Source organism: Eschrichtius robustus, chromosome 3 (assembly GCF_028021215.1).
Source record: "Eschrichtius robustus isolate mEscRob2 chromosome 3, mEscRob2.pri, whole genome shotgun sequence".
In the NCBI taxonomy this organism is placed as follows: domain Eukaryota; kingdom Metazoa; phylum Chordata; class Mammalia; order Artiodactyla; family Eschrichtiidae; genus Eschrichtius; species Eschrichtius robustus.
In genome coordinates, this window is record NC_090826.1 from 4,727,263 (window position 1) to 4,743,200 (window position 15,938).

Genomic DNA, 15,938 nt, shown 5'->3' on the forward strand with positions numbered 1-15,938 from the left:
TAGGCTCTCTGGCCGAGGTGGTTTTATAAAATAGGAGGGCCCTTAATGTTATAGCAGCTGAGGCGGGGGTGTCTGTGCCCTACTAAATGAGACAGGCTGCTTCTATATTAATACCTCCGGCCAGGCTGAAGAAGACCTCCAGATTCTAAAGAAAAACATCAAATTAATAGAAGATTTAAAAGAGAGAGGAGGACAGGGCCCCAAGCTGGCTTTCCAACCTCCTCTCCTCTATGGGGATCCAGATATGGACATGGCTATTGCCCTTGTTGGGACCATTAATCCTGATAGCCTTTGTTTTGTTGTTTGGTCCCTGCATTATTAACACATTATCTAAATTCATCTCTCAACAGGTTCAAAAGATTCAGTTCCAGATGGTGCTACAACAAGAGTACCAGCCAGTTGGCACACAGAATACACTGGAACAAGCTGCCTAATCATTCTGCAGGATCTCATCTCCCTCCGTAAATATACCCTGATAGAGAGTGGGCATTGGGACCCAGGGCCCCACAACGCCCCTGTCCAGCAGGAAGTAGCCAGAGAGATTGTCACCCGCTTCTCCTTACAAAAAGGGTTCCTGAACGCCTGAGAAGGAGCTAGGCAAGTAGGTAGACGTGAGCAGGGTATCCAATAAGGCCAAAGAATTGGCCCTGTAAATAAAGAGAGGGGGGAATGTAGTGTGCTACAGGGACAAAGAACTAGATAAACTCAAAGGGCCAATATTGCCAGAACAAAGAGTTACAGGACTCCCATCACTCTGTCACAATGGGACCATTGCCATGTCCCAGAGCCCTCCCAAGCAGCATGCCCTGTCCCTTTCCCATCCCATATAAGGAAAGACATTTGCCCAGATTTCCTCCCGCTCAGCACGCTGAAAGTATACATACTCTGTCCAGTTAGCAGATGACTCGCATGTTCCCTGGCTATAAAAACAGAGAAGCAACCCATGCTCATTGTCGACTTTCCCTGGCTACCAGGAAGTCGGCCAGCTGTTCTTGCAGCAACCCTTCTCTTTAATAAACTCTGTCTTCCTAACATTCTGCCTTGTGTCTGGAAATTCTTTTCCAACCTGCGCTCAGATCATGAAACGTAAATATCTCAGCATTCCCTCGAAAAGATAAAGACTCCGTTTGAAAACAGAACCACAGGAACTCCCTGGCAGTCCAGTGGTTAGGACTCAGTGCTCTCACTGCTGGGGGCCCCGGGTTCGATCCCTGGTCAGGGAACTAAGATCCCATAAGCTAGGTGGTGCGGCCAAAAAATAAAAATAAAAACAGAATCAGAAAACAATTATCCCACCTGAAATACGAACTCCTTAATATAACTTTTTTCTAATTGGCTTTATTCAACAATTCGTGAATCGGGCAGCATCCCATCTAGCAAGCAGAAAGGAGCTCCTCTTTTTTTTTTTTTAAACTAACATTTATTTTTTTAAAAATAAATTTATTTATTTTTGGCTGCTTTGGTTCTTCGTTGCTGTGCACAGCTTCCTCTAGTTGCGGCGAGCGGGACCTACACTTCGTTGCGGTGCACGGGCTTCTCATTGCGGTGGCTTCTCTTGTTGCAGAGCACGGGCTCTAGGTGCACGGGCTTCAGTAGTTGTGGCGTGTGGGCTTCAGTAGTTTTGGCACGCGGGCTCAGTAGTTGTGGCTCGCGGGCTCTAGAGCGCAGGCTCAGTAGTTGTGGTGCATGGGTTTAGTTGCTCCATGGCATGTGGGATCTTCCCAGACCAGGGCTCGAACCTGTGTACCCTGCATTGACAGGCGGATTCTTAACCACTTAGCCACCAGGGAAGCCCAGGAGCTCCTCTTAATATCATTAAATATCAAGTAAGCGTTCAAGTTTCCTCAGCTACGTCCTAAATGTTTTGAAATCTGCAATTGTGAACTGTTTTCATAACTGCCCAAAGCTGTAAAGAACTCAAATGTTCACTATCTGATAAAGAGATAATGAAGACTACTAGGCAACAACAGCAAGAATCACGGACACACACACACACACACACACACACACACACACACACGTGAAACTCACAAGCACTATGCTCAGTCTATGACTCCATTGATGAGAAATTCTAGAAAAGGCAAAACTATAGTGACAGGAAGCAGACCTGTTTGCCAGGAGCCAGAGCTGGGAGGAAACCAACTGCAAAGGGGCAGGAAGGCACTTTTTTTTTTTTTGAGAAATGTAATTAATTAATTTATCACTTATTGATTTATTTATTTTTGTCTGTGTTGGGTCTTGGTTGCTGCGTGGGGTTTCTCTAGTTGTGGCGAGCGGGGGCTACTCTTCATTGTCGTGCGTGGGCTTCTCATTGCAGTGGCTTCTCTTGTTGTGGAGCACGGGCTCTAGGCGCTCGGGCTGCAGTAATGTGGCATGCGGGCTCAGTAGTTGTGGCTCTAGGGCTCTAGAGCGCAGGCTCAGTAGTTGTAGCGCACGGGCTTAATTGCTCCACGACATGTGGGATCTTCCCGGACCAGGGATCAAACCTGTGTCTCCTGCATTGGCAGGTGGATTCTTAACCACTGTGCCCCCAGGGAAGTCCCCAGGAAGGCACTTTTAGAGGTGATGGAAAAGTTCTATGTCACAACTGCGATCATTGCACAGGTGTACACATTTGTCAAAAGTGAACTGTAGGGGCTTCCCTGGTGGCGCAGTGATTGAGAATCTGCCTGCCAATGCAGGGGACACGGGTTCGAGCCCTGGTCTGGGAGGATCCCACATGCCGTGGAGCAACTAGGCCCGTGAGCCACAAATACGGAGCCTGCGCGTCTGGAGCTTGTGCTCCGCAACAAGACAGTGAGAGGCCCGCACACCGCGATGAAGAGTGGCCCCCGCTTGCCGCAACTAGAGAAAGCCCTCGCCCAGAAACTAAGACCCAACACAGCCAAAAATAAATAAATAAATAAATAAATAAATAAATAAAATCAAAAAAAAAAAGTGAACTGTACATTAAAAATAGGTGCAGGGTTTCCCTGGTGGCGCAGTGGTTGAGAATCTGCCTGCCAATGCAGGGGACACGGGTTCGAGCCCTGGTCTGGGAAGATCCCACATGCCGCGGAGCGACTAGGCCCGTGAGCCACAACTGCTGAGCCTGCGCATCTGGAGCCTGTGCTCCGCAACAAGAGAGGCCGCGATAGTGAGAGGCCCGCACACTGCGATGGAGAGTGGCCCCCACTTGCTGCAACTAGAGAAAGCCCTCGCACAGAAACGAAGACCCAACACAGCCATTAATTAATTAATTAATTAATTAATTAAAATTTTAAAAAAAAAAGGGGGGGGGTGGTAATTCCCTGGCGGTCCAGTGGTTAGGACTTCTCGTGTCCACTGCAGGGGGCCTGGGTTCGATACCTAGAACCCTGGTCAGGGAACTAGTGAGGCAGGAGACAGATGGGCTCCAGGCTAGGCATTTACAACTGGCCTCCTGTTTACTTTTCTTGGGGCAGGAAAAAGGTGGGCTTCAGGTTGGACACTTACATCTAGCCTCCCGTTTGCATTTCCTGAGACAGGAGATAGGTGGGCTCCAGGTTAGATATTTATGACCAGCCTCCTGTCTGCACTTCGAGATAGAAATAACAAGAGGAACAGGGTAAATAGCTGGACTTTGTCTCCTGTGGACACTTTAAGATAACAGTCATGGCAGGAACAGAGAGGGGCTAAACCTTGCTTGAGTAAAAGATCAAGAGGTCTTAAATTTCCCATCCTTGGGGCAAGGGAGACATTGCACCTGTGCAGAAAGGCTCCTTGGGGGTCAAAAATCACCCAGAATAGGTGATGCCAAGGCCCCCCATAGGCCTCTGGGCCGGAATCCATCTTGGAAAAAAGTTGTGCACACAGGTTGGGGAGGGTCCCAGGGCAGGTCAGGTGTGGAAAAAGAAACCAGGTAATTGGCCAAAGGTAAACAAAGACCCGGAAGAACTGCCCTATATAAATGACTCAACCGCCTCTTCACTGTTCCTCCTCATTAGGGGGGACGCCCACACCCTTGCTCTCCGGGGGTGCATCTCTGCCCTGCTTCTGTCTTAACTAAACAAACTGTTTCTCTGTGAGCTCTCCCACGTGTTGTGCTGTGTCTCTAATGATAAACTTTGTACCTGTTTTTACACTTTTTGCCTCCTTGAGAAATGCATTTTTCAGTGCGGGTAAGAACCAGGGGAACTTTGCTTCTAGACTCTAGTCCCTGGTGAACTAGTGGCTAGGATTCCTGGTTTTCATCCAGGCTGCCCAGGTTCAATTCCTGGGAGGGCACTAAGATCTCGCTTCAAGCCACCACTCACTGCTGCTGCCTCTCCAAGATTACTACCACTCACTGCTGCTGCCTCTCCAAGATCACTACCACTCACTGCTGCTGCCTCTCCAAGATCACTACCACTCACTGCTGCTGCCTCTCCGAGATCACTACCACTCACTGCTGCTGCCTCTCCGAGATCACTACCACTCACTGCTGCTGCCTCTCCGAGATCACTAGGGTCCCACAGGCCTCATGGCAGGGCCAAAAAAACCACCAGAAATGCCTTAGTATCCCTAACTGTCAAGGGACTATTCACGTTTCCCCAAGGATCTCATAAATGTTTTAAAATCTGCATTTTGGGGACTTCCTTGGTGGCTCAGTGGATGGGACTCCACGCTCCCAGAGCGGGGGACCCGGGTTCAATCCCTGGTCAGGGAACTAGATCCCACATGCATGCCGCAACTGAGAGTTCACGTGCCACAACTGAGGAGCCCGCCTGCCACAACTACGGAGCCCGTGAGCCACAAATAAGGAGCCCGCCTTCCACAACTAAGACCCAGTGCAACCAAATAAATAAATAATTTTCTTTTTTTAAAAAATCTGCATGCTGTTGACTTTTCTACTGAAGCATAATTTGCATGCAGAAAATCAGTATTTATAATAAGCTTCCTCAGTTATTCAGATGTAGGTAACCCGCAGGCGGGGTGACCATATAATTTACCCTCCTCCTCAGGATACCTCTGAGAGTGAAAGAAAGTGGAACGGGAGGCACAGGGCATAGTCACCCCAGGCTGGGCCCCACCCAGAGAAGCGCCACCCACAGGGGGAAGCAACTCCTGGCCTGACTGGAACCAGGGAGCTGGGAAACAGTGGTGCCAAGGTGAGGGCGATGCCAGGCTGCCTGGCCCACTGACGGGGAGGCTGGACGGTGGGTGAGAACAGCCTGGCCCACCACAGGCTCCCTGGGCTGCAAAGACTGCATCTTCACCCACAGCTCCCGCATCCCCGCAGGAAGGGAGCCAGCACTGTGCATCGCGTTATGGAATGTGCCAGAATACTAACTCCGAGTGCGGTTTCTGTAACTCAGATTCTATGTTTTCACTGACTTCCCTGTAAACCCAAAGACAAAGCCCCAAAGAGAAAAAATTCCAAACGGGCATACCTCGAAGATAAAGCAAGTCACATGACTATTCTGGCTTCCTAGTGCATGTAAAAGTTATGTTTACACTATTAAATGTGTAATAATTTTAAAAACACTTTATTTTATACCTATGACACGAGGAATATAGCCAATATTTTCTAATAACTATAAATGGAGTATAACCTTTAAAAATTGTGAATCACTATATTGTACACCTGTAACTTATGTAATACTGTACAGCAGCTATACGTCAATAAAAAAATTTTTTTAGTTAAAAAAACTTTATCGCCAAAAAATGCTAACCATCAAAAAAAAAAAAAAAAGCTAACCATCACCTGACAATGCAAAGTTGCCACAAACCTTCAATTTGTAAAAAAACAAAAACAAAAAAAACACAGCAATATATTCAAAGTGCAATAAAGTGAGACACAATAAAATGAGGTGTGCTTGTACTAAAATTCAAGTCCATTCCACTAATCTTTATTGGCACATCTACCAGATGCCAGGCACTTTGCTGGGCATTCATGGTACAGCAGTGAACAAAGCAATCCCTGAGCTGAAGACACTTCCTAGTGGATTTACACCTACAAGCAGGGCAAGCAAAAGGAAACTCTGCAGACCTCACACATCTACCTACAAAGGACTCCAGGGTATCTGCCCTGGGCCATGTACCTGCCAAGGTCCCCCTCCGTTAGCTCTGTTGTTGGGAGAGCTGCCTACAGTCCCCAGAAAGCTTCCAAGCTTCCCTTAGGAAACCCTGCCCCTCAGAGGCCTACCAGGAATTCTGGTTTTTAAATTCCTCTACTCATTGCACTATCCCATAAGGTAGCCACCAGCCACAGGAGGCCAGCCCGTTTACATGTAAATAAATTTAAATGAATGCAATTAAAAATTCAGTTCCTCCATGTCTGACTGCATTTCAGGCACGCAGTGGCCACCTGTGGCTAGTGCCTGGCGTACTGGATGGCGCAGACACGGAGCATCTCCATCACTGCAGAAAGTTCTAGTGGACGTTGTACTCTCCACCAACCCGGTATGGGACATGTCCTTCAACTTCGCTTCGACCAACACCCAGGGGCTCCTACTAGGGGCCCACGCTGATGCCATGATCCAGCCTCACAACCGGACGTGAACGTGAGGCTGAGCAGTGGAAAAGCACGACAGTGGAGCACCGGACAGGGAACAACCCACCAGCTGCCTTCGCTCCCCTGGCTGTCAGGGTCCGAGGCCACCCTAGGCCAAGTCTTTACCCTCTGACAGCCTCATTTTCCCCCATCGGTAAAGTAACAGAGTTGGGCTGGGGGCTCCTAGGGGTCATTCTGATTCTGACACTCTAGAACTCTGAGGGTACAGCGCACCGCAGCGGTCTGGCTGTCCAAAGCTTGGGCTCTCAGGCGTAAACTCCCCCCTCTGTTTTCAACTGCCCAGCGCTGTGCCAAAGGTTTTAATCCTCACAGCCACCATGAAGCAGGCACTGTTATTATCTCCGATTCACAGACAAGAATACTGAGGCCTAAAGCCCACACCTGCAGGAGGCAGAGCTGGGATTCGAACCTAGGCCCTTGGCTTCCTGAGCCTGGGTCCCACTTTTCAGACAAAAAGAGTTCCCGTTTACTTACAAGGTGCCAGCCGTTCTGCCAGGCTCTAGATACACTTTCTTTAGCACTCAGAACAACCCATGATAAAACGGGTCACAGAAAGTTAGGCAGTTTCCAAGGGGCAGAGGCCACATTCACACCCAGGCCTGGGACTGGAGAGCTGGCTCTGACCACTGCCCTCCCCAGACTTTAGGGCCCCTAGCCCTTCAACACCTCCTTCTGAACCGAGAGCATGGGACCCTCTTAATCGTCTAGGATGGTGGTGGGTGTGGCATCCTCTCCCTGCTAGACTGTGAACCCGCTAAGCTGGGGACTGAATTTTCCATGTCCGTGTCCCTCCCTCAGGGCACTTCACCCCTTGGAGGCGTCCAGTGAAGCTTGTTAAATTCATGGGCTGGGTTGCCCTAGGCCAGGAGGCTCCTCTTTCAACATGGGGTGTCAGCTCAGATGTCCTTAAAGGGCTCCCCACCCTGCTACATCCACTCCAGTGTCCTGGGGTTTCTCAGGGCCAAGCCGCTGTGACCACGGGCCTCATCACAACCCCTCCAACTCCCTTGGGCAGGTGTGTTGGCCACCTGAGGCTCACCTCAGCCAGGTATCCTGCCCACGTGTCCCCAGTCAGAGACAATATGCCATTGTGAATATATGAGCGGCAGCCCGGCAAGCAAGCACCGTGGGTAAGAAGAAGTGTGCGCGTACATGTGGAAGTGTCCAGGCTATCCAAAAGCCTATTAACTATGTTAGAAGCTGGTTTTTAAAAAGGTAATATGTATAGACGGGCTATTCATCATCCTGATGAAGTAAATAAAAGCCCAGCCTTCCACGAGTAGATTGAAATCAGTATGTTCTTTTGTTGGGAATGCAGTGGAAAGAAAGTGGGTCTGGAGGCAGAAGACCCATCAGGAGCTGTGCTTCCGCACCCCGCAAGAGCCCTGGGCTCTTGTGGCCGGATGACCTTACAGAGGCAATGGGTCTCCCGGGACCTCAGTTTCCTCTTCCCTGGCAAGAGTGGTGGGCTCCCTGCCATCTTCCCTCCCAGGGGTGCTGGGCAAACCAAGCAAGATGAGAGATGTTACGAGCCCTTAGCAAATCACGAACTGCAAGGTCACCCGGCCAATATGAGGCAGAGACCGATCCAAGGACCTGATTCCAGGCCCGTCTGTCTCCTGATATCAGTTACTTCTATTATTTTTGCCCTCGGAACCTGGAGTGGGTGGCGCCAAAACGGCCACACAGCCAATAACAAATCAATGGCTCAAGGCTCCCCCAAAGATTTCTTCTCCCTAGAAAAGTCAAAACTGACCTTGAGGTCAGGACAGGACTTTGACTCAGTCAGAAGTGGGGGTGGGTTCAGGGCACCCCACGACCCAGCACTGTCTGCCCAGCCTTTGCCTATTCCGAGGAGATGTCACCATCCACAGGAAACCAACCTGGCTTGGACCCAAGGTCAGTGTGACGCCCGGTCTCCAAATCTGAGGCACCGGGCCCCAAACAGGAAGGTGGGGTCACTATCAACAGTGCATCAAGCAGCACAGGCCCTGTTGCAGGCCCCAGCGCCTGTTCGGCCTTGCCAGACTCCTCGCTTTTCCTTAGCTCAGGCTCCAATGCCACCATGCCTGCTTCCGTTCTTTCCAAGGGAATGGAAAGTAACCTTGAGGCTGCCCTCCCGCATCTGTCGGAAATGAGCCGGCTCGTGATCTCCGGCGTCCTCGGGGCCCTCTATATACCGGTGCCGGTGGCGGAAGGCAGGGATGGTCCCCTGACAAGAACAACCCCTTACCCCCTTTGTGTGAGATGCTTCCGGGCTCAGTGGACCATCCTCTGTTCTTAGCCGTGAACTGTTAGAGGGGAAAGGTATTTACCCTTCTTCCTGTTTTCAGCCGCCTCCCGCCCAAAACCGTGGCAGGGCACTGAAGGGACCGCATATGTGCAGCCCCCGCCCACTCGGGCGCCCACCGATGGGCTCAACCGGCTCCGGCCACCGCCCAGCGAGCGGGTTACCTGCGCCGCACATGTCGGGGGATCCGGTTGGCTTTGCACCACCGCCCGGATAACGACCCCGAATTAGGGGGCTCACTGGGACCTGGGCTGGGGCTCCGGGGCGCTCGGGCAACGGGCGGGGCGGGACGTGGTGGGGCTGCGCTCCGACCCCCGCCCGGGGAAGGGCGCCGCGCCGCTTCCTCGCGCAAACGGCCTGCGTGACCTCGGCGCCGCCCCGCAGATGCGCCGGAGGCCGGCGCGGCGGCGCGCGGGGAGGCTGCCGGATCTGCGGCAGCCGAGGCGCATCCCGGCCGCGGCGGGCGGACGGGCGGGGTCCGAAGGCGACCGGCCCGGCGTGGGCGGCGACTGGGGAGGGGAGGGCGCGGGCCCGGTGGGGGTCGGCCAGGCCCGGGCGGCGACTCGGAGTCCTGGCCGCCCGCCCTCCGCGCGCCCCTCTTACCGGCAGATCTGGATGGCGGACGGGGTCTCGGCGGCGGGGCCCGACATGGTGGCGGCGGCGGGAGCCTGAGGGAGCGCGCAGGTGTCTGGCAGGCCCGGCGCTGAATGAATTAGCCCGGGCGGTGCCGTGGAGGGGGAGGGGAGAGGCGGAGCCATTGCGCCGGAGAGGCGGGGCCTGTGCGCCGGCGGCGAATCGAACGCAGCTTCCTTCGAAGCCCCGCCCCGCGCACCCGCCCTCGTCCCGCCCCCGGGCCGGCGCCGGCTCCCCAGGCGTCCGGTTCTGGCGGCGGCGGGGCAGCGGTGGGGCGCCGCTTCCAGAAGGTTCGGCGGCGGTTGGGCGGAGCCGGCGCGGGGCTGGGCGACCTCGAGGGTCAGCCTCGCCCCGCGTGGCGCGTGTTTGTATGCGGCCTTCCCCCTGCCCGCGCCCGGCAGTTCGGGAGGCCGCGACCGGTACTCGCCTTCTCAGATCAGCCCTGAGAGGAAATTGGGGGCGGTTTCCCGTAAAGGAGCATTCATGGCCGAGCTGGGAGGCACGTGGGTGCACAAAACGGGGAGCCAGAAACCATCAGGCCTCAGCGAGTGTCTCTGCTGCAGGAACACGCAGCTGCTGGAGAGAAGCCAGGAATTGGGGTCCGTCTACACCGCCCGATGTACACCACCTCTGGGTTGTTCCAGAAAGACTTCCTGAGAGTGCTGAGCGTTTGCTTGGGGGTGCGTGTCCTGCAGTGAGGAGCTCTAAAGATGCTGATCTGTTCTGTTGCACACCCTGTGCCCAGCAGTGGAGTCCAGGCCAAGTCGGTGTCTCAAAATCCACCCAGAAAAGAGGGGAAAGGGGATCACATCTATGTGCTGTAATTTTTTAAAATTATTTATTTATTTATTTTGGGGCTGAGTTGGGTTTTCCTTGCTGCGCGCGGGCTTTCTCCAGTTGCGGCGAGCGGGAACTACTCTTCGTTGCGGTGCACGGGCTTCTCATTGCGGTGGCTTCTCTTTGTTGTGGAGTACGGGCTCTAGGCATGCGGGCTTCAGTAGTTGTGGCGCGTGGGCTCAGTAGTTGTGGTGCATGGGCTTAGTTGCTCTGTGGCATGTGGGATCTTCCTGGAGCAGGGCTGGAACCCGTGTCCCCTACATTGGCAGGGGGATTCTTAACCACTGCGCCACCAGGGAAGTCCCAATGTGCTGTAATTTCGGAGAGCCATTACCCCGTATGAGACTTGACTTTCTCCCAATTTTTTACAATATACGTAAATTGCTTCTGTAGTCAGATTTTTAAAAATCAAAACCCATGGAACTCAAGCTCGCCCATTTATACTGAACTAAATAGCTCATCCTGGTTACTCCTGCATTACCAGACCAGCGAGGTGGCCCACCACACGTCTCTATAAGTCCCAGGAACAGAGGGAGCTGACCGGATCATGCCTATCATTTCAAGATTATTACACTGAAAGTTTCATTTTCTAGTGTGCAACCATCTAGGGTCACCAAGCCTATTTAACCACCACGTCTTCGCAATATGGGTCCTGAAATGGATGGATTTCTTATGATGGGACCCAGGAGCAACAGCCAGCTTTGGAGCCTTAGGCAAGGCGGATTCCTTATCTGTTAAATGGGTGTAATAATACTCACCTTCCAGACCTTTAGGAAGATTAAATGAGATAATGAAAGTAAGGGGCCCAGCACACGAATAAGTTAGGGCCTCTCTTCCTCTCTGTGCTCACCTTCCCTGCTCATTCTTTCTCTCTAAACAACCCTTCCCAGACAGTGCAATGGAACGAGGATTTACTGAGGCCCTGCCCTACTTGTATAGGTGGGCATGTCACCGGGAGAGTTGGAGACATTCTGTTCTTTTCTTTTTCTAATATTTATTTATTTACTTATTTGGCTGCACCGGGTCTTAATTGTGGCACTCAGAATCTTCGTTGCAGCGTGTGGGAACTTTAGTTGCAGCATGTGGGATCTTTTAGTTGCGGCATGTGGGATCTTTTATTTGCGGCATGCGGGATCTAGTTCCCTGCATTGGGAGCGTGGAGTCTTAACCACTGGCCCACCAGGGAAGTCCCCGTTCTGTTTTTCAGAAAGCTCAAAATCTGATTGGGGGACAAATCCCGGACACAAAAAGCCTGGCTCTGACCACCTGCTGGACTAAATTCCTAGACTGAGTGGTTCCGGATTAAATAGCCAGGTCCCGGGACTTCCCTGGTGGCACGGAGGTTGAGAATCCGCCTGCCAATGCAGGGGACACGGGTTTGATCCCTGGTCCGGGAAGATCCCACATGCCGCGGAGCAACTAAGCCCATGCGCCACAACTACTGAGCCTGCGTGCCACAACTACTGAAGCCCGCGCGCCTAGAGCCCATGCTCCACAACAAGAGAAGCCACCGCAATGAGAAGCCCGCGCACCGCAACGAAGAGTAGCCTCTGCTCGCCGCAACTAGAGAAAACCCGCGCGCAGCCACAAAGACCCAACGCAGCCAAAAATAAATAAATAAATAAATAAATTTAAAAAAATAAATCACTAACACATTGTTTTAAAAAAAGTGCAAACTTCCAAACTGCCCCCAACCAAGATAGTAAATCAAAACAATGTAGATTCTTAGAGTAGCAAGAATTAATGCCACACTTAAAAGACCTAAAGGATGCATCGCAGCTTCATTTACTTGACCAGTCTGGTTCCTGGGAAACCAGATGGATCCCAGAGGACCCAGTTGAGTAGCTGCCCCAATTCCAGATAAGGTATCTTTTAGTTTACCGTTTGGTGGTAAAATACACATAAAATTTAGCATCTCAACAATTTTTACGCGTGCACTTCAGTGGTATTAAGTACATTCACAGTGCTGTGCAACCATGACCACCATTCCATCTCCAGAACTCTTCTTATCCTGCAAAACGGACACTCTGTACTCAGCTGAATGCTAACTTCCCTTTCCCACCCCCACCTCCCACCCCCGCCCAGCCCAGCCCCCAGCTGCCCCCATACTCAGGAGTGGCCTCTGCTTAAGCATATATATATATTTTTTTTTTGGCCTCACCATGGGATCGTAGTTCCCCGACCAGAGACTGAACCCCATGCGCTCTCGGCAGTGACAGCGGCGAGTCCTAACCACTGGACCACCAGGGAGTTTCCGCTCAAGCAGATTAACCCGCATCAGGTGAAAGGTATGAGGCTGTTGACTCAGACACAGGGAATCAGAACCCCGGGAGGTGGGACCCAAAAATCTGCATTTAACAAGCTTTCCAGGTGGTGCAAAGGGGGAAAAATGCCGTGAATGATGTCAATGTTTGTGTGAGTCTATACCTTGTAATATTTAGCCTGAAATGGGTGGAGGAAGCAAATGGAAGGCACTTGTCTCGTTATTGTCATTGCAGGAGACCCAGAGCCCATTCTGGGTAGGGGTGGATTTACCATGAGGCTGATGAGGCTTAAGCTTGGATCGCCCACAAGCAAGGACAGGTAGTAGAATGTTCTAGGAGGGAGTTCCCTCGCAGTCCAGTGGTTAGGACTCTGTGCTTTCACTGCCGAGGGTCCAGGATTAAAAAAAAATAATTCTAGGAGCAGGGGGAGGCCAGGATTGTCACCAGGAAGCATATTTATGGAAGTATGTTGGTAAATTGCTTAAGGAGAAACCAAAAGGGATGGGACGTCAACCTGCAGGCACCACTAGTTTGAAGTGACTTATTTTTTCTTTCTGAATAAATATTCACTTCCATCCTAAATCTATACTCATAATTTTACATGTTTTCTTACAGAGGGCCTCAAAATGTAGTCCCCATAAAACCTGAATCTGTCTCTGATTTCTGAGGTCCAGAATGGTTCTTTGTTCTTTAAGAACTTTGTCCTGTGTTCCCTGAGGTTTTTAATTCACCGAGCACCAAGACAGGTGGCTCTCGGGCCCTCCCTCCAAACAGAACCAGCGGCAGGCACTTGTTCAGCTGGAAATCTCCTTCCTTAGCCCCCAGGCCAGGGAACCCCTCGCTCACAAAGCGCGGTCCTGTGGCCAGCCACCAGCCCTTGCTCCCTACTGCCCCCCAATGGCCCTTTGGTGACAAGACACCATGAGTGCACCTAGGGTGTGCCCTCTAGCGCCTTTCTCAACGCTCCTGAAACCATTCAGAGTTTTATTATAGCTGCTTTAAGTGGCTGGGGCTTTGCCAGGGCCTCTCAAAACCCAGAGTGAAACCAGTTCCTCACTGGGAACCCTCAGTGAGTGGCTGTGTTCTCCCCAACACCGAGTGCCCGGGCAGCTCTCTGCAGCGTGGCCACCTGGCTGCACAGGGATGCACACGCACACACAGGCACCCAGCACCCCAGAGATGCACCCACACGGGGAAGGGGCCAGGCAAAAAGGGAAATAACACCATTGGGTGGGTTAGTTCTCTGGACCGGCTATAGCAAGCTGGTGTGTGTGTGTGTGTGTGTGTGTGTTAAATAACCAATTATTGCTTTAACAATCTCTTGTCACTTTATTTTTAATTTCTTGGCTGTGCCGCGGCATGTGGGATCTTCATTCCCCAACCAGGGATCGAACCGGCGCCCCCTGAATTGGAACCGCAGAGTCTTAACCACTGGACCACCAGGGAAGTCCCACCCTGGTGTGTTTTTAAAAAGTAAATATGGGGGACTTCCCTGGTGGCTCAGTGGTTAAGAATCCGCCTGCCAATGCAGGGGACACGGGCTCGAGCCCTGGTCCGGGAAGATCCCACGTGCCACGGAGCAGCTAAGCCCGTGCGCCACAACTACTGAGCCTGCGCTCTGGAGCCCACGAGCCACAGCTGCTGAGCCCGTGTGCAACAACTACTGAAGCCTGCGCACCTAGAGCCCGTGCTCTGCAACAAGAGAAGCCACCGCGATGAGAAGCCCTCACTGCAACGAAGAGTAGCCCCCACTCGCCGCAACTAGAGGAAGCCCACACGCAGCAACGAAGAGCCAATACAGCCAAAAATTAATTAATTTAAAAAAAATTTTTTAATTAAAAAAAAAAGTAAATATGGAGTCTTCCCTGGCGGTCCAGTGGTTAAGACTATGCACTGCCGATGCAAGGGGCACGGATTCGATCCCTGGTCGGGGAACTAAGATCCCACATGCCTTGCGGCAAGGCCAAAAAAAAAATTTTTTTTTAGTAAATAAAAAGTAAATATGGCTGCTTATTGACGTTTCGAGTAGGAGGTGGCTGCCTGCGCACGATGGGGACGTGCCGCCGCTGTCTCCAGGTGCCGTGGTCACCCCAAAGCACGGTGGCGAGGATTCTTCAAAGCCACAGATTCTTCCAGGCGTTCCCCGCAGGCTATGTTCATTCTGATCCTATTCCAGATAAACCAGCGGAAGACTCATTCTCAGAGTCTGGGCTTCACAGGCGGAGCAGAGTAATTTGTAAATGTTTATTAGGGGAGTCCTCCCTGGCAACCCTCATGGAAACGAGATCTGCCCTCTCCAAATTAACTGGTGCCGGGGGACAGGTGGGGCCTGGCCCCAGCCTGAGTCTCCCCGACAGCTCAGTGCTCTGATTGTGCTTAGGTCATTGGACGATTTCACCCACTGGTTTATGAGACATGGGAGCCTTGCCTCTAACCAAGCATGATAACCAGACAGAGTTAGACTGAGTCATGGGACCAGAACAGAGAGGACATTACAAGAGCTGTTCACTGGGCACTCTGTGAGCCTTATAAGGATCATTAAATGCCCCTGAGTGAGGCAGCTTCCCTCCCACGCAGAAGAAGCCCGCTCTGCCTTGGGCTCACCTTTGGCCATGAGACGGGGCTCTGGGAATACCTGGGGAGCTGCCAGGGGGAGGCACCTGCAGGGGCCCTGTAGGGGAGGGATGTGGGCGTCCCTATTTCACAAGCCCAACTCAGAGGACCAGCTGAGACCTTCTAGGCAGCTCTTGCACGTCCCTGCTGGGAAACTGGCTTCTCGCCTCAGGCCCAGAGCCTCACCCACCCAGGCATGTCTCAGCTCCTTGCCAAGGCCTGGCTGGCCGCCAGGTCAGATCCCCGGAATGCCTGACCCTGTGTGTCACTGGCCTACCTACACGCCCCGTCCCTGACTGGTTGTATTGTGGCTTGATTGGGGTCAGATCAACGAGAGTCACAGAGTTGGGGACCCAGATGGGGCTCAGAAGCAAGCAGTGGTCGAAAGGAGGAGAGGGGCCTCTGGTTGGTCAGTTTTTACCGAATTTCAACCCATACTGAAAGCTCTTACTTAAAGGAACAGGGAGTCGGCCCAGTTTGTGCCGATGGATGGGCGTCCTTGACCCAAGGGAGAAACTTGAACTCTCGTGGCAAGCATGGGCTTGTGGGTTACGTGCCCCCTCCACTCGCTCCTGGCAGCTCAGGAAAGCAGGCTTGCGTTCCAAGGAACTGCCCTCCCTACTCTCCACACCCTTCCCCACATTTGTCCCGGGGAGCTCATGCTCTGGGGCAGCAGCTTTTCAAAGTGATATTAGGGCTCTGGGGATAGGCGTTGAGGCAACAACCAGTCTGTCGGGGTTCAGTGGAGCGGGCCCGTCACATCACCCATTCGTTGGCTCACGATGTT

General features: G+C 52.3%; 1 protein-coding gene across 2 annotated transcripts in view; it reads right to left on the reverse strand.

Annotated features, from left to right (window-relative positions):
• Positions 1–9,562, reverse strand: part of ACOT7 (acyl-CoA thioesterase 7) — a 92,481-nt gene extending 82,919 nt beyond the window's left edge. Inside the window, exon 1 of one of the 2 annotated variants that reach the window (XM_068537703.1) lies at positions 9,408–9,562. In XM_068537703.1, coding sequence (XP_068393804.1) covers positions 9,408–9,562 — 155 coding nt within the window. The remainder of the gene's footprint in view (positions 1–9,407) is intronic. The other variant, XM_068537705.1, reaches the window with a different exon arrangement.
• Between the last annotated feature and the right edge of the window lie 6,376 nt (positions 9,563–15,938).